This window comes from Micromys minutus (genome assembly GCF_963924665.1).
Source record: "Micromys minutus genome assembly, chromosome: 11".
NCBI lineage: Eukaryota > Metazoa > Chordata > Mammalia > Rodentia > Muridae > Micromys > Micromys minutus.
In genome coordinates, this window is record NC_137980.1 from 30,013,197 (window position 1) to 30,034,423 (window position 21,227).

The window sequence follows — 21,227 nt, forward strand, 5'->3', positions numbered from 1 at the left end:
TGTGATAAGACTTATGTGTTGATTAAAAACAGAGCTGAGGTTTTCAGTTAAAAGCCAGTTATGTATAGCTTATAAGAGTGGTAGATCCAAGCTTAAGATACAGAAAAGTTTAACATTAGATTTTTAAAGGTCTGAGTTTGCTGGGCATTGGTGGTGCATGCTTTTAATCCCAGCACTTAGGAGGCAGAGGCAGGCAGATCTGTGAATTAAAGGTCGGCTTGGTCTACAGAATGAGTTCCAGGACAGCAAGGGCTACACAAATAAATCCTGTCTCAAACAAACAACAAAAGGTCTGAGTTTTGTTTTTAAGATTTCTTTCTATTTGTTTGTTTTGGTCGGGTTTTTGAGCCCTGGCTTTCCTCAAACTCAGAGACCCACCTGCCTCTGCCTTCTCAGTGCTGGGACTGAAGGCATGAGCCACCACCTCCTGCTAAGATTTTCCTTTTATGTGTATGAGAATTTTGTCCTCAAGTATGTGTGTGCATCGTATATATACATGGCTAGAAATGGGCCTCAGATCGCCTGGGACTTTATATACACGAAGGTTGTACAAGAACAGTGAGTGCTTCTAACCACGAAACCAAACATCTCTTTCTTTTTCTCCCCACCCCATTTAAAAATGTCTGTTTTGTTTTGCAGTGCTGGGAATCAAGCTTAGGGTCTCTTAAATGCTAAACAAGCTCTCTACTACTCAATCTACCCCAAGTTCCGATGAGATAGGAAGAAAGTCATACAGTGAATTTAGATCCTTAGCTATTTGACAGTTATCTTGTGTGGGCACTTTTCTAGACTAAGTAGGGGTATGTGTCATCTCTCTCTCTCTCTCTCTCTCTCTCTCTTTTTGGTGTCATTTCTTACGAAATAATATTCTACAAGATGTTAACTACCTTTCCTTTATTTTGTTTATTTATTGTTTTAAATAAGGTTTTGATGTGTTACCTACAGCATCCAGTCTCAGCTTCTGCAGTGCTGAGGTTGTCAAGTGACTCCTCCCACACCCAGTTCACCTTTGCTTGTGTTGACTATGATATACGTGAATCATATGTAAATTACGAGTAGCTCATGAGACCAATTGTGTTCCAGCTGCTTCTGATGTTTCATTAGCTTCCTGAAAAGTCTCACACATATTATCTGGTGAAGAAAATAATTGAAGTGATTATTAAAATTTGACTCAGATTTCTTACACCCAGAATTGGTTACTCTTTAGACAACCAAAATTGGGGTAATTTTGAACTATATTCAGCATCATGAAGCAGGGTGGTGAGTATCATGGCCTTTTAGAATAGACTATACTTGATAAGAGAACAGGATGGTCTTTCTCTTTTATAATATAGTCAATAAACTGCTATAGTTTGTTTGATAAAGTAATATCTGTATCCTCTTTTTAATTCTGGTAGTCAAAAATGATACTTTTCTCATAAATGTTACCTGACAGCAATAGGTGTGCATTCTTGCATATTGTTTTCAGTTTTAATTTTTTTTTTTACTTTTGAGGTTATGATAATTACAGTATTTCTACCTTCCCTTTCCTTTCTCCAAACACTTTATTCCCTTCCTTGCTCTGCCTCAAATTCAGTGTGTATATGTATATATATGTGTGTGTGTATGTTGTGTTTGTTTGTGTGTGTGTATATGTTGTGTGTGTTGTTTGTGTGTGTGTGCTGTCTGTTATCTGTGTGTGCATGTATGTTGTGTGTGGGTGGTCTGTGAATGAGTACAAGGACCTGTGGAAGCTAGAAGAGGGCATTAGCCCTTGAGCCGTCATCTTTCCAGCTCCAGCTGAATATTATTTTTCATTTCTTTCCAAGCATGTAGTTGATGAGGTTTAAGAGCACACTCTCACCTGAACGACTGTTGTAAGTTAATAGATTAACAGTAGGCATGTTCTTTTGTGTTGTTTGACAGACAGTGAAATCTGCTGTGCAGACCATCACTGTGGGAGGGATGAGCACATCCCAGTTCAAGACCATCATTCCTCTGGCAACTGCTCCCAATGTCCAGCCGATTCAAGTGCCTGGAAGCAAGTTTCATTACGTCCGACTTGTTACCGCCACTACAGCTGGAAGCTCAGCCCCTCCAGCCAGTCAGAGTCCCAGTGTCAGCTCTCAGCCTCTTCAGCAAGGTGTGTGACTTTTCTTTCAACAGTGATGGATGCTCTTAACACTGTTAAAGAGCATTGCTCCCTCTTGGTTTTCAATCTTTTTCCTTTGACAGTATGAATGAGCAGTGGTTACAGAAGACATAGAAGTAAGATCAGGATTGCTATTGAGAAGTTAGTTGGGGCTAGCTCTCTCCCAGAGAACCAGAGTTTGGTTCCCAGCATCCATGTGAGGCAGTTTATAACCACCTGAAACTTGATAATACCAGATAATCATAAGTATTGGTTAATTGGGTAGCTGTTTTACTGCCTAAACCCCCACTGTTAATGTCAATAGGATAGATTTAGTTGGAACCAAATGCTTTATTTAATTTCTGAACTATACAGTTCTTTGCTAAGGCTTAGGTCAGTGTGTAAAGAATGTAACATTTATTTTAATCTTCTTTTGAATAGTACTTTAAAATTATAATTGGCAAGGCTACTCAGTTGACAGAGTGCTTGCCTGTGTACACAGAGCCTTAGGTTTACTCCTAATTACCACAGACTGGGTGTGGTTGTATATACCTTGTAAACCCAGTGCTTGGGAGTGAAAAGGAAGGATCAGATGTGAGATCTTCATTATATGGCAGTTTCAGGACCAGCCTGTCAGGAGAGACTGCCAACAGTCAATCAACCCTTTCTACTACCTGATACATAGACATATCTACCTGTTTTCCAGCGTGGCTGCTTTTCAAAAGATGAGCAGAATGAAAAGTTCAGAACAGCTTATAGCTTAGCGCCTGCTTTTCTCTGGGCAACTGCTGTAAGTTCCAACAGTGTCAAATGGAAAGGATGGGTAGGTAGCTAAATAGTAGAGTGCTCACCTATGTGTAAGGCTTCAGGTCCATCCCCAATACCATAAAACCCAATGCAGAGGTGAAGGGAGAGTCAAGCTCAGGTACCTTCACATCACCATCATTGCATCTTGGCCACTATTCCATTCCTGTGAACAGGAACTCTTAAAAAGGGAAACATTTCATTGTAGCTGGCTTACAGTTTCAGGGGGTTAGTCCATGGTCATCACAGTTGGGAGCATGGCAGCAGGCTTTCAAGCATGGTGCTGAAGAAGTAGTTGAGAGCTACATCCTGGTCTGCAGCCTACGTCGGGCATGGGTTCCATGAAGTCCACATCTCCTAATCCTTTTAATCTCAAAGAGCTCCACTCTCTGGTGGCTAAGAACTCAAGTACACAAGCCTGTGGGTTCATTTTTACAGCCACAGATTGTTTATGTATTCTTTTTTATGATAACTATTGAAATATTTTATATGTACCTTCGCATTCACTTTTACCTTTGTGCATGCACACACGTGCGTGCAGATGTACTTTCCATAGAGCAAACCTGTGTCAGAGGAGCCTCTGTGTCACTCAGTATGTTGGGAGCTATTATCTACTGCTTAGTACAGCAGACTAGCCGGCTCCTAGAGCTTCTGGGGTGTCCTGTCATGGCTCCCATTTCACTGTAGGAGAGCTGGAATGAGGCACAGCACGGCATCTGCCTTTGTGTGGGTCTGAGCCAGTGCTTTACTCTCTGAGCCACGTGTCTCCCTACCCAGTCACCACTGGTCACTGTTCTCCTGTGACCCTCTGTGTATAGCTGTCACCTGTGACACTCATGGCTCTGCTTTTTAGCTACTGGTCTGCCAGTCACCACCACAAGTTTAAGAAAGGAAGAATCCCATTGATAACATGGTGGCCTTTTTATACAAAGAAGGCTATTTCATTTATTGTTTAGAATGTTTTCCCCCAATATTTGTCTTTCTTAGAGGTCAGGCTCCTGGCTTTACTGTCACATAAGTGACACCCCAGGTTCTTCCTAACTCGCAGCCCCATCCCTTCAAGGCTATGGAAATGGCAGTAAGCAGTTTTCAGAATTTCACCTAATTCTTTAGTCTATTGCCATCCTTCTCCCTAAGTTTGTCCACTGTTTCTTCACACCAGGCTTGTCCTCTGCAGGCCAGCCTACCTCAAGTCTACTTCTAACAGCTGTCCTCACTTGGATAGCCCTGCAACAACTGGCCTTCTCTTCCTTTTTACCCATGGTTCCAGCACTCCCTGGTGAGGTGGGAGGGGGTGGTGACTCTCCTTTCCCATCTTCTGTAACTTCATCTGTATGGGGTTTGACACACTGTTTGAACCTCCATAGGCACCATACATGCTTGTGCTGCAAGACATAAATGCAGGCAGATAAAACTGATACATATGCACTATGTAAGTCTTTTGGGACTTATTTTTTCTTTTATTTGGGTGCTTGCCTAATGCGATCAACAATATAATCTTGAGAGCAAGAACTTTAGACTTGAGTCTCCTGGCGCGTACTGCCTCAGTCTCATTTATAGAGTAGCAGTGACTGCAGAAATAGCAGTAGTGACAATAGTGACAGTTACTGAGCACTTGGTGTTTGGTGGAACCATTCTTATCCACTTTAAGGAATTAACATCTTTAATCCTACCCTGTGTGGGAATTTATACCCATATTACGGGCAAAGAGCCCATATAGTTAAAAGTGGCAGTACTGGGTCTTGAACCACTAGATCTTTTGACTTTAGAACTCATTTTTTCATTAGTGAGTGTGTGCATTCATGTGAGTAGGTGAGCATGTATTTTGAGTGTGTGTGTGTGCATGTATATGCATGTGTATATACATGTCTGTGCACATGTCTGTATGTGACTGTTCGTGGATGTCTGTACATGTGTACTTGTAGGTGCATGGGTGTTATATACATGCCCGTGTGCATGCATGTTGTGTTCACATGTGTGTGTGTGTCAGAGTTGTGGGAGTTGGTCCTTTCCTTCAACCATATGGTCTCAGGGATTGAATTCCATCTACCTGCTGAGCCGTCTTGCCAACTCAAGAGCTCAGACTCTAACTTTTTTGTCCTGTTGTCTTTTTTAAATACTGAGTTGTGCCAGCATGATTTTTTTTTTCTAGCTTAAAGAAAATCACAGAAATTAAAAGCAGTAGCACAGAATGGTCTGCTTAGCTAGACTTGTAATGCAATTCATTTGTGTTCGGTTGTGTACGGCTCTGAGCACAGGCTGAAATATGTGCTCAGAGTGGGGAGCTTTGAACCTGCAGATAGTCCCTCCCCTAGGGGATTACTCACCTCAGATTCACATTTGCTGCGTGAATAAGCAACTTTGACAGGTACCTACCTTTTTTGTTGTTTTTTGGTTTTTGTTTTTGTTGGTTTGGTTTTTATTGTAGCCCCGGCTGGCCTGGAACTCATTATGTAAACTAAACTAGGCTTGTCTCCCGACTCACAGAGATCCATGGATCTGCCTCTGTCCCCCAAGAAAGGTAATTATCTTTGATTAAAGATTCAAAAAATAAGAATCAAGTAGAATGCTCTAAGCTGTTTCCTAAGCATAGCTTGAAGGATAAGTATCTTACGTGTTTTGAATACTGTTTTTGGTAAAAAAAAATTTTTTTTTTTTTAAAGCAAAACCAGTGGTTGTTAATACCACCCCTGTACGGATGTCAGTTCCCTTTGTTCAAGCTCAGGCCGTTAAGCAAGTGAGTATTATGTAGCTTCTCTGTTTTTGTTTTTTATTTTCCCCAAAGGGCAACTTACTTTTTAGTTATAAGAAGCTGGGCATGGTGACATGCATTTAATCCCAGCACTTGGGAAGCAGGGACAGGCGGATCTCTGAGTCAGACCTGGGCAGCCTGGTCTACAGAGCCAGTTTAGGACAGCCAAGGCTATACCTGTTTTGAAAAGTCACAAAAAACTTTCTGTATAAGAGATTTATACTGAAATAAGTTTCCATAAAATTAATGTCTTTTATTATTTAATCATAAGATTTCCTTTTCTTAAAGGTTGTTCCCAAACCAATCAGTTCAACTTCACAAATTGTAACTACTAGCCAGCCACAGCAACGGCTCATCATGCCTGCCACACCACTGCCTCAGATCCAGCCCAACCTCACTAACCTGCCACCAGGTACTGTGTTGGCACCAGCTCCAGGAACAGGGAACGTGGGTTATGCAGTGCTTCCAGCTCAGTATGTTACTCAGGTACGTGGGGGGTAAAGGAACTGTGCTTTAGAACTGCTATTTCCCCTCGGAATGTCTTGCTCTACCACATCCTAAGTGCAGTGTCAACATCAGCTCTGTATTAACATGGCTTTTCCTAAAATGTCATATTAACTAAACATCTGAATTTATTTTTGGTTAGAATTTTAAGATATACAGTAGAAAAATTTAGAAGTTGGGTAATTTGGAATAGTTTGGTGATAGGGCAGGACTAGAGATAAGCATTTTACAAAGTTGACATTAGAATCAGAATCCTGGTGAATTAGGAAAGACTGTGGCCACTCTGACATTCATCTGCACACACAAATATGATGCTGCTGGCTTGTGCTTGAAAATAGGCTGTAAGGTACATTTCTGGGGGAGTGTTTTGAAATAGGATCTCACTTCAGCATACGGTGGTATGGAATTCACCATGCCTCTGCCGTCTCCTGGGAGGATAAGCATAAGCCACTGTCTCCTGCCAAGGTGTCATAATGTTTCATAAGCTTACACAGCCGTGCAGAGTAGAAGCTGTGTGTGCCCCTCCCTTTACTGTTTGTGGTGTGATAAGTAATACAGTGACTACTCATAAGTGGGCACAAGTGGGCACACTGCATTTCTCTGCTAATAGATGTTATTATTGTAGTCAGGACGCTCACCTAGAGTTCCTCTAATCCTGACATTGTCCTTCATGACCTGGTCTCTACATTTGTACCATTCAATGCTGCTAACCATTCATGCTATTTCATTAGTGTTGGTTGAGGTTTTTAAACATACGCCATGAGGTTTATATGAAATTCCTCATTGCTTTTTATCTTTGGGTAGACATGCTTCTTATACATTGTTATGTCTGAGAGTGCTCTCAGTTTTTGCAAATATTATCTGAACTTATTTCTTTGCTAATAGTTACAGCAGTCTTCGTATGTGTCTATAGCAAGCAACTCTAATTTTACTGGAACATCTGGCATCCAGACACAGGCAAGGCTTCCATTCAATGGGTGAGTATTGTAAAAATATGTAAATCGAATTAAGTCAGTTTAAGTGCAGCATTAAATAGATTTATTCCAAATATATTACATTTGTTTTTCCCTTTTAAGCTGTGTATTTGTCTAAAGTACACTATTTTGAAATAATTCAAATGGGCAAGTTTAGAGACCATTGGCGAAGGACTCCCTTATATCCTTTGCCAGTTTTGCCCTGTTTTTCTACTTACTGTGAACTTTTGTGAAACTATGTGAACTGCTGTTTTCCACAGTGCTGAGTGTTGGCTCTGTGTTGCTGTTTGGCAGCTCTTTGCTGCCTTTGCTTTGTCGTCCGTGGACCATGCTGAGTTACCCAGTCCATTCCGTCCCCACCACCCATTCTTCACCCACCACCTCCTTCCTCCTGCCCTTCAGAATGAAACTTTAGGAGCTTTTAATGCTTTTCAACTTCAGTTCTCTCAGAGAAGAATATGGGTGAAGTATTCTTAAGCAGTTGTTGATAATAGTTTTTCAAATGTAAAGGAAATATCCTAATACATTTTTGCCAAAAATGAAAGCATCTATTAATGGTTTATTTTACGAAGAATTTATAGATTGACAGATTTTTCTAGCTTTAAGTAACTTGTAACTGATTATTTTTGTGTGTGTTTCTGTGTGTCTGGACAGCATGATTCCATCAGAGTCTGCCAGTCGGCCCAGAAAACCCTGTAACTGTACAAAATCACTGTGTTTGAAACTGTGAGTAGTTTTCTTAGTTTTTGCTTATTTGATACAACTGCATATGTTCTTACAATCAAATGAAGTTAGTTGGGCATGGAAGTACAAGCCAAATAGTTCTCACACTTGAAAATGGAGTCAGAAGGATCCTTTGCTATGTGGGGAGCTTGATGCCAGCCTGAGCTACATGGAGCCCTGGAGGTAGATAGATGATAGAGCTAATTAAAAATTCCGAGAGATAAATTTAATTAAGTCTAAAAAATTTAAGTCTAAATGTAAATGGTTGAACATATGTTGTATCATGAAAGCCATCCTTTTATTGATTCAGAAGAAAATAATCTGGGTATGGTGGCTCATTGTGTATAGTCCTAGCATGAAGGAGACCGGGGCAGGAGGATGATCAGGAGTTCAAGGTCATCCTGAACTATCTGTGATGTGAGTTCAGGACAGCCTAGGGTTCAGGTTCTGTGTGGAAAAACTACGACAAAAACAAAAATGAGTAAACAAAAGAGAAAGAAATGATTTTAGAGTCCTCCATACACCATGGGGCCTAGGGACCCGCAAAATGAGATATAGGTCATGTCTCAGTATTAATAACCTTGATCTTCTTATGACCTTATCTGTGGTTCTCCTACATCAGAGAATATTTGTAGTTCTAAGAATCATCAGATGAGGGGCTAGAGAGTTGGCTTAGTGGTTAAAAGTACTTGTTGGTCTTGCAGAGGACAAGAGTTTGGTTCCCAACACCCAAGTGGTTGCTCAAACCATCTGACTTCAGTCTTAGGGCATCTGACATCCAGGGACACCAGGCATGCAGGTGGTACACATACATACATGCAGGTAGTACACATACATACATGCAGGTGGTACACATACATACGTGCAGGTGGTACACATACATACGTGCAGGTGAACACTGAAGCACAGAAAATAAGTGATTAAAGAGAACAAGTTCACTGGGTGATGAGTTTTAAAGGGAAGTGCATGGGAAGCACTGGTCCTCTTGGAGACTTGGGATCAGGCAGCACTGTTCCAGCCTCTGTGGGTCTCTTGTCAGAATAAGGCCCAGCTCCTTCTCCTCAGGATTTTGGAATAACTCACTGAAGGGCATCTGTGAGGTAGACAGACTTAGATTTTAGAATGAAATTCTAGGAGTGGTGGCTCTCGTATATGTTGACAATGTGTTTTTGGTGTTAACTGTGTAAGCATTTCTGAGTACACTCTGATGAACAACATTTGTAACCAGCTAATTGCTAAATTTACTTTAAAATGTTTTAATTTTATTCTGACTCTATCTTCAGATACTGTGATTGCTTTGCAAATGGTGAATTCTGCAACAACTGCAACTGTACCAACTGCTACAACAACTTAGAGCACGAGAATGAGAGGCAAAAGGCAATAAAGGTGATTCTCGGAAGTGACAGTTGTTATAAAGAGGAATGCTGATTCTTTACCTTTGAAGTATTTAAGTTGAATCTATAATTTAACCTCCGTTGATGTTTGGTCTGTTACAAAAGGCATGCCTTGACAGAAACCCCGAAGCCTTCAAGCCAAAGATAGGAAAAGGAAAAGAGGGGGAGTCAGATCGTCGTCACAGCAAAGGATGTAACTGCAAACGGTCAGGATGTCTTAAAAACTACTGTGAGTGCTATGAGGTAAGGTACTTGTTGGGGAAGATAATCTCGCTATCCTTTGAAAGGATTTGAAATTGGCAAGTCACTGTGCTGTTGCATTTGAAAATAAGCAGCTAGTGCAGAGGCCTTTGTGTGAAGAAGGCCTGGGACCTTCTCAGCAGGTCTTGAGAAGAGCCATTAGGCTCATCCTTCAGATGGGGTGGGTTTTATTAGCTGAGATACATTATACCTTAGTGACCTTGACTTGAAAGCATGTAAATATGAACACCAGTATGCTAATTTTTCACTTAAAATATTAACAAAGCCACATAACTGCACCAAAGGTTCTCAGCCACAGCGAGTACTACCCACCTAGCCCCATGGGCTGTTTATATATATATATATAGACACCAAATACCTGTATACTGAGGTAGCCCTGAAGTAAAGGCTGTCTCCCTTGAGCACTGCTCTGCAGAAAGAAGTCCATGGGATGCTGCCCATGAGTTACTGCTCTCTGTGAGCTCATGGGATCCTGTCTCAACTGCTTCCGTTACTCAAAGTCAGCTGGCTTCATTCCTGGGCTGGCCATCTTCTCTGGAGAATGTACTTGCTGCTCTGTTTTGAGAGACCATGTGTGGCAATGGAAGCTTATTATCAGTTTGTAATCAGCACTCAAGGGGGTGAGGCAGGAGGATCACTGTGAGTTTAAGGCTGTCTTTGAATATCTACTGAGCTCTTGTCTTAGCAAAAAGAAGGAGCTGGGTGATCACATACTTTTAATCACAGAACTCCAGCTAACCTGGTCTAATAGTTCTAGTCTCAAGAATATAAAGGGGCATGGCAGGTATGGTGGCATGTCTTTAATCCCAGCAATTGGCAGGTGACTTTCTAGATATACAACACCAGACTGCTTTACATAATTTCCAGGCCAGCTAGAGGTACATGGTAAGACCTGTGTATGAAACCAATGAAGGAACAAAGGTAAGAGAAAGAAATTGCAAATAGGTAAGAGAAAAGAAATTGCAAAAGGTAAGAGAAAAGAAATTGCAAAACTAAAATCAGAGAAAGAAATTGCAAATAGGCTGGAGAAGATGGCTTAGGTTAAGAGCACTGATTGCTCTTCCAGAGAACCTTGAGTTTGGTTCTTAGTACCCACATCATCACTTTATAATTAATTGTAACTTCAGTTCCAGGGAGTCTAGTGCCCTCTTCTGGCCTCTTCAGACATCAGGCACACAACATGTTGAAAGAAAAATCTAGCTGGTTGCTGTGGCAATGTTTGTGATTCCAGCATCCAAAAGGAAGACAGCAGAGAATACTTGACTTGCTAGATTCTATAGAAAGAACAGTTTTATTTATTTAACTGTACATGCATTTATTAAAGAAAATGTTGATCAAAAGCAATACTCAAATTGTCTGAGAGTTAAGAAGGTAAAAACATTGTGCTTTGCCTTTTATGCCCTTCCCGATCACATTGAAGCCCAGTGTGGGGGTGCAAGTCTTAATCCCAGCATTCAGGAACCAGAGCCTGGAAGATCTCTGTGAGTTCAAGAATAGCCTGTTTTAGGCCTCAACAGATACAAGAAGATTGAAATACTCCCATGCATCCTATCAGATCACCATGGACTAAGGCTTGTCTTTAGTAACAACAAAAACAACAAAAATCTCACATACACATAGAAGCTGAACAAGGCTCTGCTAAATAATAACTTAGTCAGGGAAGAAATAAAGAAAAAAGGATTTTTTTTTTTTTTAAGAATTTAGTGAAAATGATACCACTACATACCCAAACGTACGGGGTGCAATGAAAGCAGTACTAAGAGGAAAATTTATAGCTCTGAGTGCCTTCAAAAAGAAACTGGAGAGAGCGTACACTAGCAGCTTGACAGCACACCTGAAAGCTCTAGAACAAAAAGAAGTAGATACACCCCAGAGGAGTAGACCGCAGAAAATAATCAAACTCAGAGCAGAAATCAACCAAATAGAGACAAAAAGAACTATACAAAGAATCAACAAAACCAAGAGCTGGTTTTTTGAGAAAATCAACAAGATCCGATAAACCCTTAGCCAGACTAACTTGAAGGCAGAGAGAGAATATCCAAATTAATCAGAAATGAAAGGGGAGACATAACAACAGAAACTGAGAAAATTCAAGAAATCATCAGATCCTACTACAAAAGTCTATACTCAACAAAATTGGAAAATCTGGAAGAAATAGATCAATTTCTAGACAGATACCAGATACCAAAGTTAAATGAGGATCAGATAAACCATCTGAACAGTCCTATAACACCTAAAGAAATAGAAGCAGTCATCAAAAGCCTCCCAACCAAACAAAATTCAGGACCAGATGGGTTTTGTGGAGAATTCTATCAGACTTTTGTAGAAGACCTAATACCTATACTCTATAAACTATTCCACAAAATAGAAACAGAAGGAACACTACCCAACTCGAGGCCACAATTACACTCATACCTAAACCACACAAAGACACTACAAAGAAAGAGAACTTTAGACCAATTTCTCTCATAAATGCCAATGCAAAAATACTCAATAAATTTCTTGCAAACCAAATTTAAGAACACATCAAAACAGTCATCCACTATGACCAAGTAGGCTTTATCCCAGGGATACAGGGATGGTTCAACATATGGAAATCCATCAGTGTAATCCATCACATAAACAAACTCAAAATAAAAACCCACATGATCCTCTCTCACTAGATGCTGAGAAAGCATTTGACAAAATTCAACACCCCTTCATGATAAAAGTCTTGGAAAGATCAGAAATCCAAGGCCCATACCTTAACATAGTAAAAGCAATATACAGCAGCTAACATCAAACTAAATGGAGAGAAACTTGAAGCAATCCCATTAAAATCAGGGACTAGACAAGGCTGCCCACTGTCCCCCTACCTATTCAGTTCTGGAAGTCCTGGCCAGAGCAATTAGACAACAAGAAGAAATCAAAGGGATTCATATGGGAAAGGAGGAAGACAAAATATCATTATTTGCAGATGATATGATAGTATACTTAAGTGACCCCAAAAATTCCACCAGAGAACTTTTACAACTAATAAACAACTTTAGCAAAGTGGCTGGTTATAAAATTAAATCAACTGCCTTCCTCTACTCAATGGATGAACAGGGTAAGAAAGAAATTAGGGAATCGACGCCCTTCATAATAGTCACAAAGACTATAAAATATCTTGGGATGACCCTAACCAAGCAAGTGAAGGATCTGCATGACAAGAACTTCAAGACTTTGAAAAAGGAAATTGAAGAAAATCTCAGACAATGGAAAGATCTCCTATGCTTATGGATTGGAAGGATCATTATTGTAAAAATGGCCATCTTGCAAAAAGCAATCTACAGATTCAATGCAATCCCCATCAAAATTCCAATTCAATTTTTCTTAGAGTTGGAAAGAGAAATTTGCAAATTCATCTGGGATAACAAAAAACCTAGAATATCGAAATCTAGTCTCAAGAATAAAAACACTTCTGGGAGATCACCATCCCTGATCTCAAGCTATATTACAAAGCAATTATGATTTAAAAACTGCATGTTATTGGTATAGAGATAGACAGGTAGATCAATGGAACAGAATTGAGGTCCCAGAAATGAACCCACACAGCTATGGTCACTTGATCCTTGACAAAGGAGCTAAAAACATTCGATGGAAAAAGGACAGCCTCTTCAACAAATGGTGTTGGTTCAATTGGCAGTCAGCATACAGAAGAATGTAAAGTGATCTTTTCTTATCTCCTTGTACAAAGCTCAAGTCCAAGTGGATCAAAGACCTCCACATAAAACCAGGTACACTGAAACTATTAGAAGAGAAAGTAGGGAAGAGCTTAGAACACATAGGCACAGGGAAATTTTTCCTGAACAGAACACCAATGGCTTATGCTCTAAGATCAAGAATCGACAAATGGGACCTCATGAAATTGTAAAGCTTCTGTAAAGCTAAGGACACTGTTAAGAAGACAAAATGGCAGCCAACAGATTGGGAAAGGATCTTTACCAATCCTACATCTGATAGAGGGCTAGTGTCAAATATATACAAAGAACTCAGGAAGCTAGACTATAGAGAATCAAATAATCCTATTAAAAAATGGGGTACAGAGCTAAATAAAGAATTCTCAGCTGGGGAATATTGAATGGCTGAGAAGCACCTAAAGAAATGCTCAACATCCCTAGTCATCAGGGAAATGCAAAACAACCCTGATATTCCACCTCACACCAGTTAGAATGGCTAAGATAAAAAACTCAGGTGACAGCAGATTATGGCAAGAATGTGGAGAAAGAGGAACACTCCTCCATTGCTGGTGGGTTGTAAGCTCGTACAACCACTCTGGAAATCAGTCTGGTGGTTCCTCAGAACATTGGACATAGTACCACCTGAGGACCCAGCTATACCACACCTGGGCGTATACCCCCAAAGATGCTCCAACATATAACAAGAACACATGCTCCACCATGTTTATAGCAGCCTTATTTATAATAGCCAGAAGCTGGAAAGAACCCAGATGTCCATCAACAGATGAATGGATACAGAAAATGTGGTACATTTACACAATGGAGTACTACTCAGCTATTAAAAACAATGACTTCATGAAATTCTTAGGCAAATGGATGGAACCAGAGACTATCATCCTGAGTGAGGTAACACAATCACAAAAGAACACACATGGTATGCACTCACTGATAAGTGGATACTAGCCCCAGAAAGCTCTGAATACCCAATACCCAAGAAACAATCACAGACATTATGAAGTTCAAAAAGAAGGAAGGCCAAAATGGGGATGCCTCAGTTCTTTTTAGAAGGGAGAACAAAACTCTCATGGGAGGGAATGCAAGGTCAAATAGAGGAACAGGGATTGAAGAACCGATCACGCTGAAGCTGCCTCACCCTGGGATCCACCACATATGCAGTCACCAAATCCAAGCACTATCACATATGCCAAGAAGTACTTCCTGGCAGGAACCAGATAGAGATGCCCCCTCAGGGACCATGCTAAAGTCATATAGATACAGCTGAGCATGCTTGCAGCTAACCATGGGTCTGAACTCTGGGACCCCAATTAGGTTGCTAAAGAAAGGACCTAAGGAGCTGAAAGGTGTTGTTGCAACCTCATGGGAAGAACAACATTATCAACCAACCAAATCCTCCAAAACGCCCATGGACTAAAACACCAACCTTTGCACACTTTTAGAAACCTATTCATTCACATGCTTATGTAGCTGAAGATAGCAGTGTCTGGCATCAATGTGAGAGGAGGCTTCTGTTCCAAAGAGGGCATGTTTTCCCAATGTAGGGGAATGCCAAGGCAATGGGGTAAAGAGGGTAATCAGGAAAGAGTGCACCTTTGTGAAGGCAAATGGAGGGTGAAGGGGGATGGGAGTGGGGTCGGTAACAGGATAACATTTCAAATGTAAATACAGAGTATCTTAAAAAAAAAAAAAAAAAGAATAGCCTGTTCTACAGAGTGAGTTCTAGGACATCCAGAGCTATAGAGAGAGAGACTCTCAAAAACAACCAAGAAATTATTTTGGAAACCAGTAAAAGAGTTATGGTGCCTTTAGTTGGTGGAAATCTAGGGAAGCCTTAATGTACACATTGTTCCTGAGGTATGAGGTATTAGGACTAGAATAGCAACCTAACCATGTCAGTTAACATATGCTTTGCCCAATGAATTCTATTAAAAAGAAATCTAGATCGAGAAATAGAAGCTGTGTTTAGACATTTCTTCTCACTAAAAACATGAATTTACTTTTGTTTCCCAAGAACTGTAAACAAAATGCACACCCATTATTAGGTAAGTGAATGAACCAAAACTCTGGCACATGCTGGCAGGGATCCCGCTGCCTAGCTGGGAGAAGGTGTTTCACGAGTTCTGAAGTGTGAGGTGAGGGATACACTGATGCAGGCAGGTGATTTTGTAAAACAAGCTGAAAGGGAGAGTTCTGTGTTTGTTACTTGCTATGTGTACCCAAAGTCTGGGTTTTCTAGGTTATTTATTTTATATGTGTGTGTTATTTTGCAGCAGTGTCTCAAGTAGCCTAGACTAGCCTTGAATTCACTATAGCTTAGGTTGGCCTTGAACTAGTAGTGATCGTCCTGCTTCCATTTTTCAGGTGCCAGGATTATAGGTGTGGGCTGTCAGCCTTAGCTTCGGTCTGTGTTCTCATGTAAGTGTACTTCATAGTTTTACATAGGAGAACACACTGGCTTATAGTTATGAGTTAATGAAGGCCTTGAGAATCTGATCCAGTGAAGGAGGAGAAAAGAATGCATGAGATCCTCTTTCCCTGTTTGTCCCTAGGGGATAAGTAAGGTCTTACACTTGTAGCCTAGGCAGGCCTCAAATTAATGACAGTCTTTCTGCTTTGTCTGAACCAAGCCCAGGTATGAAAACCTTTTAATGTGCAAATGTGAGACTGTATAAGGTGAGGTTCTGAGTAGATTCTTAGTGACTTTTTTAAAGTATTTTTATTTCTTACTGATACTCATTCTGAAGAAATTGTTAGTCCTATATGAGTGAGATTTGTCATCAGTGGGAGAGAGTGGGGAGGCCTGAAGTGAAGCACTGCTCTCAGTTTAATCCTTGATTATTTTCCATTTAGAAATCTACTTACAGTAATAACTTTCTGCTTTTGATTTGGAAACTTCCCTTTTGTAAATCTTTCAGGCAAAAATAATGTGTTCTTCCATATGCAAATGCATCGGCTGTAAGAATTTTGAAGAAAGCCCAGAACGGAAAACGTTGATGCACTTAGCAGATGCAGCTGAAGTAAGGGTCCAGCAGCAGACAGCAGCGAAGACCAAACTGTCCTCTCAAATCTCAGACTTGCTTACAAGGCCAACCCCAGCTTTGAACAGTGGAGGAGGAAAGTAAGTGAATACCTCTTAAAAATCTCCTTTATCTGATTTTCAGGTGTTCCTTTTTAGTAAGCTTTCTTCTTAGTTCATTTCTTCTTTCAAAGTTCATTTCAAACTCGTAAGCAGTTGTCAGCCTGAATTCCATTTTCCTTCCATCTTACTTACTTTCTACTGTCAGATTCTGTGCCTCCTACATATGTAGAGACACTTTAGTTTGCTGTGGAGAATGTGACTGGATGACTCTGTGCTAATCTTCAGTGAGTATGCAGACTGGAACATTGTTGAGAAAGCTAGAGTTTTAGACTTCCTCGGTGTCCCCTCCTTTCCTCGGTTCTCTGGCCTTGTCTGTTTTCAGAACACTTATCCCATCACTGACGCCTGTCACACTGCACAGTGGCAGTCTCAGTGCTGCTTCACCACACTGTTGAGCTCTGGAGCGGAGAGGCTGGACCTGAGCCAAGCAGTAGTTCAGTGGTGCTGCTGTTGGCTGCTCAGGAGCCCAGGCAGCCCCTGCAGTAGAGCAGGACTCCACCTCAGAACAGAACAAAGTAAAAAAGAAGCACCTGGGCGTGGTGGTGGCTCAGCCCTTTAATCCCAGCACTCAGGCGGCAGAGACATGGTATTCCTGAGTTGAGGACAGCCTGGTCTACAGAGCAAGTTCCAGGACAGTTAGGGATATGCAGAGAAATACTGTGACAAAAATAACCAATAAATAAATTTAATTTATTAATTATGACAAAATTAAATAAAGATATCACATATATGAAGCATATAAACACTTTTATATAAAGCATATATACCAAAGCATATATATTTATAAAAGAATATATACCAAAATGTTTAAACTAAATAATAGGAAAAGGACAATATAAAGCAGGCAGGCCTGTGTTTCCTATCTGAGTTCCTTCTTAGTCTGCACTCTGTATCTGGCCTCAGCTCTCTTGTACCTTTAGGAAGGATTTCTGCTGTTATACAGTAGTTTGGGATTGGATTCATATTAGGCAGTGTATTAGAGATTATTTTCAGATGTTATTAAGAGTAAATGTAAATGTACTATTTATAGTGTGGTTCTTGCTCCCAGGTTCTCACACCTGGGGCCCGAGACCCTGTGTGGGGTCATCTAAGACCATCCTGCAGATCAGGTACTTACTACATATGATTCACAGCAGTAGACAGTTACACTTAGGAAATAGCAACAGGAATAATGGTATGGCTGGGAGTCACCACGCAACACAAGGAGGAACTATATCAAAGGGTCACAGCATAGGAAGGTTGAGAACCACTGATCTATTAAGTGTTTAAGCTGAAGAAAGGTACAGCATTTGTAACAGTGAGATGCTCTTTTGGTACAAAATGCTTTAGGTATTAGGGTTTCTTTCTTTTTCTTTTTTATTATTAAGGATAGGATCTCGCTGTGTCATTCATTCTGGCTTTGGATTTGTAACTTTTCACCTCAGCCCCAGAAATCTGCTCACAATGATAGTAATTAAAGCTATGCTTTTGAGAAATTGTATCCGGTAGGGTAAGAAGGTTTAGGAAAGACGGACCTAATTGATCACCAGAACACACATTAGAAGGCTGGGAGTAAATGGTGACATAGACTAGTAATCTCTGCTCTCGGGAGGCTAAGACAGGAGAATCTCAGGACTCATAGACTAACAACTGTACCCTCAAAAGGCAAGGTAGACTGCACCCAAGGAGTAACATCCCAAGTTGTCTCCTCTTACCTCCACTTGTACCCACACGCACACATGCACGTGCACACACATGCACGTTTATGTTCTCTCACAAATATGCTCAGAGAAAGACAAAAACTCTAAAGTGACACCAGCATGCTCACTCAGTTTTGATGAGTCTTTTTTCCTTTCTTCCCCATAGTTCCCAAGCATTTTATAATGTGTATTATTACTATTATTTTACAATTTTGCTATTTACTATTATTATTGCTATTATTACTAATATTTATTAGTACCACTAATAAGATAAATTATATAATATTCTTACAGTAAAACATTTTATCCCTTCCCAAATTTATAGTGATATTTTCTAAAGTCCCTTTTTTATTGTTTTTTTAAAATTTATTTTGTCCAATATTTCTCTCATGATATAGTTTTTTTAAAGATTCATTTTATGTATGTGAGTATACTGTTGCTGTCTTCAGACACACCAGAAGAGGGCATTGGCTCCCATTACAAATGGTTGTGGGCTACCATGTGGTTACTGGGAATTGAACTCAGAACCTCTGAACTTGGAACAGTCAGTGTTCTTAACCGCTGAGCCATCTCTCCAGCCCTAAGGTGCCTTTTAAAAAGTTCAGTATACCAGTACACTTGTGTGACAATGTGAGGTTCAGTTATTCTTAGGCCTAAGTCTGACTTCATGGAGTTTGAAGGATCTACCTGGGACTGCTAACAGGATGCTGTTAGTCCTTAGATTGTTAGTTATTTGATTAATCTTTCTCAGGCTTTGAAACTACTTGGCTACACTGTAGAGACTTGGTAGAACCATATCTGTTCTCTTAATCTCCTGCCTCTGTCTCCTGTGTGCCACTCAGATGGCCTTTGCTTGTTCATTTTACATAAAATAAGGGCACCTGGAAGGAGGGAGCTTTGTTATCGGCACCTCTTTTAGTTCCTAGTAGTGTTTATTAAAATGCATGTGTCAGCAAAGAGACATGGAGCCAGGAAGCGTTCATGGAACAGTTGCACATTGGGGAGATTTAAGTGGTAGAAACACCCAGCACATAAGGAATCACATCTTTTATTTAGCCAGATAACATTGGGAAGTAAATAATTGGTTTCTTGTTAAATGAATTTTGTGGTAAGTCTTTGGGCTCTTGAGGATATGACCCCTTAAACTGGTGCAGCGTGACAGGACCAGTAGAATTCTTAGGTCAATCCCATGATCATCTGTGTTTCTCTCTCAAAAATCATTTCAGATTGCCATTTACATTTGTAACTAAAGAAGTAGCTGAAGCCACGTGTAATTGCCTTCTTGCCCAGGCAGAGCAGGCAGACAAGAAGGGGAAATCAAAGGCGGCGGCAGAGCGGATGATACTTGAGGAATTTGGACGGTGTTTGATGAGCGTCATCAACTCTGCAGGAAAAGCAAAAAGTGACCCCTGTGCCATGCACTGCTAACTCTTGCACAAAAGACTGAATGGAACTGTACAGAAAACTGAAGGTGCCGGGACACTTGATTTTCTAGAAGATAGTTTAACAATTACTGTATTTTAATTCAGCTTTTGTTTTAAGAGATCTGAAACTATAATATTGAAAGAGAAGAAATTTTAAATGAAGAAATTAGTACATTTTAAATTTTAGTTAATTCTGCCTATGCCCCTTCTAAATTTTTTCTTTAAGAATTTTTCTTTTATTGTATTTTATATTTTTTAATTTACTTGGGTTTCTTAAGAATTAGATGTTCTGTCCTGATTCTATTGACAAAGAACATTCATAAATTATTGTAATATCATTTATAATGAATGGTGTTGTATGACTTTGTTCAGTAGAAAAGGCCAAAGTAACATGGGTATTGCCCATTCTTTGGCTGCAGATCCAGAATACTCACAGGTAGAATGTCCACATAACCAGATTCATAATGAAACATACTAGAAGACATTTTGTTTAGAAAAACACCATCCTTAGGTGTTTTTAGGATTTTTAGGATGGATTCTGGAATGCTCTCTGTTGTCTCTTTGGGAATATGAAAAGGGGAAACAATCCCATCACACTTTGCAGATATAAACACTGTACTTAAGGAAAGCAAGCTATCAAGGGACAGTAGTTTTCAGCGGACGGGGTTAACATGGTCTGGGGCGTCTTCATTGTCTCTGAAGGAGGTGGTGTGCTTTACAATAGTTGTTAAAGTGATTATGGCTAATTACTAAAATGAGAGCCTGTGTGAACTGAAGTAAACATTTTGTGTCATGATACTAGAACCCATAAGCACCAAGTACAAAATGTGGCTTGGATGGAGCAGCACGGGCACAGAGCTGTGAGATTATGTATGCTGAAGCTTTTATGCACACACTTCTCTGTAGACATTTTGAACTGAGTTCCAATGAATATGTGACTCTTACCTGGTTTACTGAAATGAGCCTTGTAGCAGCTTCTAAAATTGTGGTGAGCTTTTTATAAAGAAGTTTAATACAGCATTGTTTTTAACCAGTGATTTTGGTAAGATGAAGTATGTGTGTTCTTGTACTTGCAAAAATAAACTAAATATTCTTCAGTAATTAAAACCTGTATGAACTTGGGAGCCTATTGTAATAGGACTCTTGAGTTTATGACAAGTGGAAAAATTTGCTGGAATCGAGGCATTTTGTAAGGTAGCTTAATTCTTGGTAATTATTAGCATATGATTATTACCCTTCCTACAAGGACTATAGTTGTATGTAGTAAGTATGTACATATGTTCATATGAACATGAATGATATAGACAATAGAAATTAACCCAAAGAGGATTCCGTTATTCATTTAAGTATCCTCCATTTAAAATGGTTGTATAAAATGGCAGTGCAGTGACTTTAAATGTAGATAATGCAGGTATTCTTAGCACCTCAGTCTAGAGTGTTTAAGTAAACTCTGTATACATGTAAATTAGTCTAAGAGGACAAGATAATATCTAATCAAGTTATTTTTCAAAAGATTGCAATAAGTTTTTGGTCTAAACCTAAACTTTGTTCATTTTGTATATATTATGTGTTAATTCTAATTGCACCATTGTGATGTGTATTTATATACAGTGTGCACAAAATGTTTGTGAATTTTTTTATTATAATTGTAGATTATGTATGATGGCATTGCTTAAGATTGTTTTGCTTGTAAAAATTTGAAGGTGCAATCAAAGCTACTAGTTTTGATTTTTAAGAAGCTTTT

At 39.8% G+C, this 21,227-nt stretch overlaps 1 protein-coding gene across 4 annotated transcripts in view; it reads left to right on the forward strand.

The window, feature by feature from the left end:
- LIN54 (lin-54 DREAM MuvB core complex component) overlaps positions 1–19,789 on the forward strand; it is a 52,320-nt gene extending 32,531 nt beyond the window's left edge. For all 4 annotated transcript variants that reach the window (XM_080924976.1, XM_080924978.1, XM_080924977.1 and 1 more), the window contains exons 5-13: positions 1,906–2,122; positions 5,578–5,651; positions 5,955–6,152; positions 7,056–7,147; positions 7,799–7,870; positions 9,151–9,253; positions 9,367–9,504; positions 16,157–16,359; positions 19,286–19,789. In XM_080924976.1, the coding sequence (XP_080781102.1) occupies positions 1,906–2,122; positions 5,578–5,651; positions 5,955–6,152; positions 7,056–7,147; positions 7,799–7,870; positions 9,151–9,253; positions 9,367–9,504; positions 16,157–16,359; positions 19,286–19,487 (1,299 nt within the window). In that variant the 3' untranslated portion in view covers positions 19,488–19,789. The remainder of the gene's footprint in view (positions 1–1,905; positions 2,123–5,577; positions 5,652–5,954; positions 6,153–7,055; positions 7,148–7,798; positions 7,871–9,150; positions 9,254–9,366; positions 9,505–16,156; positions 16,360–19,285) is intronic.
- The last annotated feature ends 1,438 nt before the right edge of the window (positions 19,790–21,227 follow it).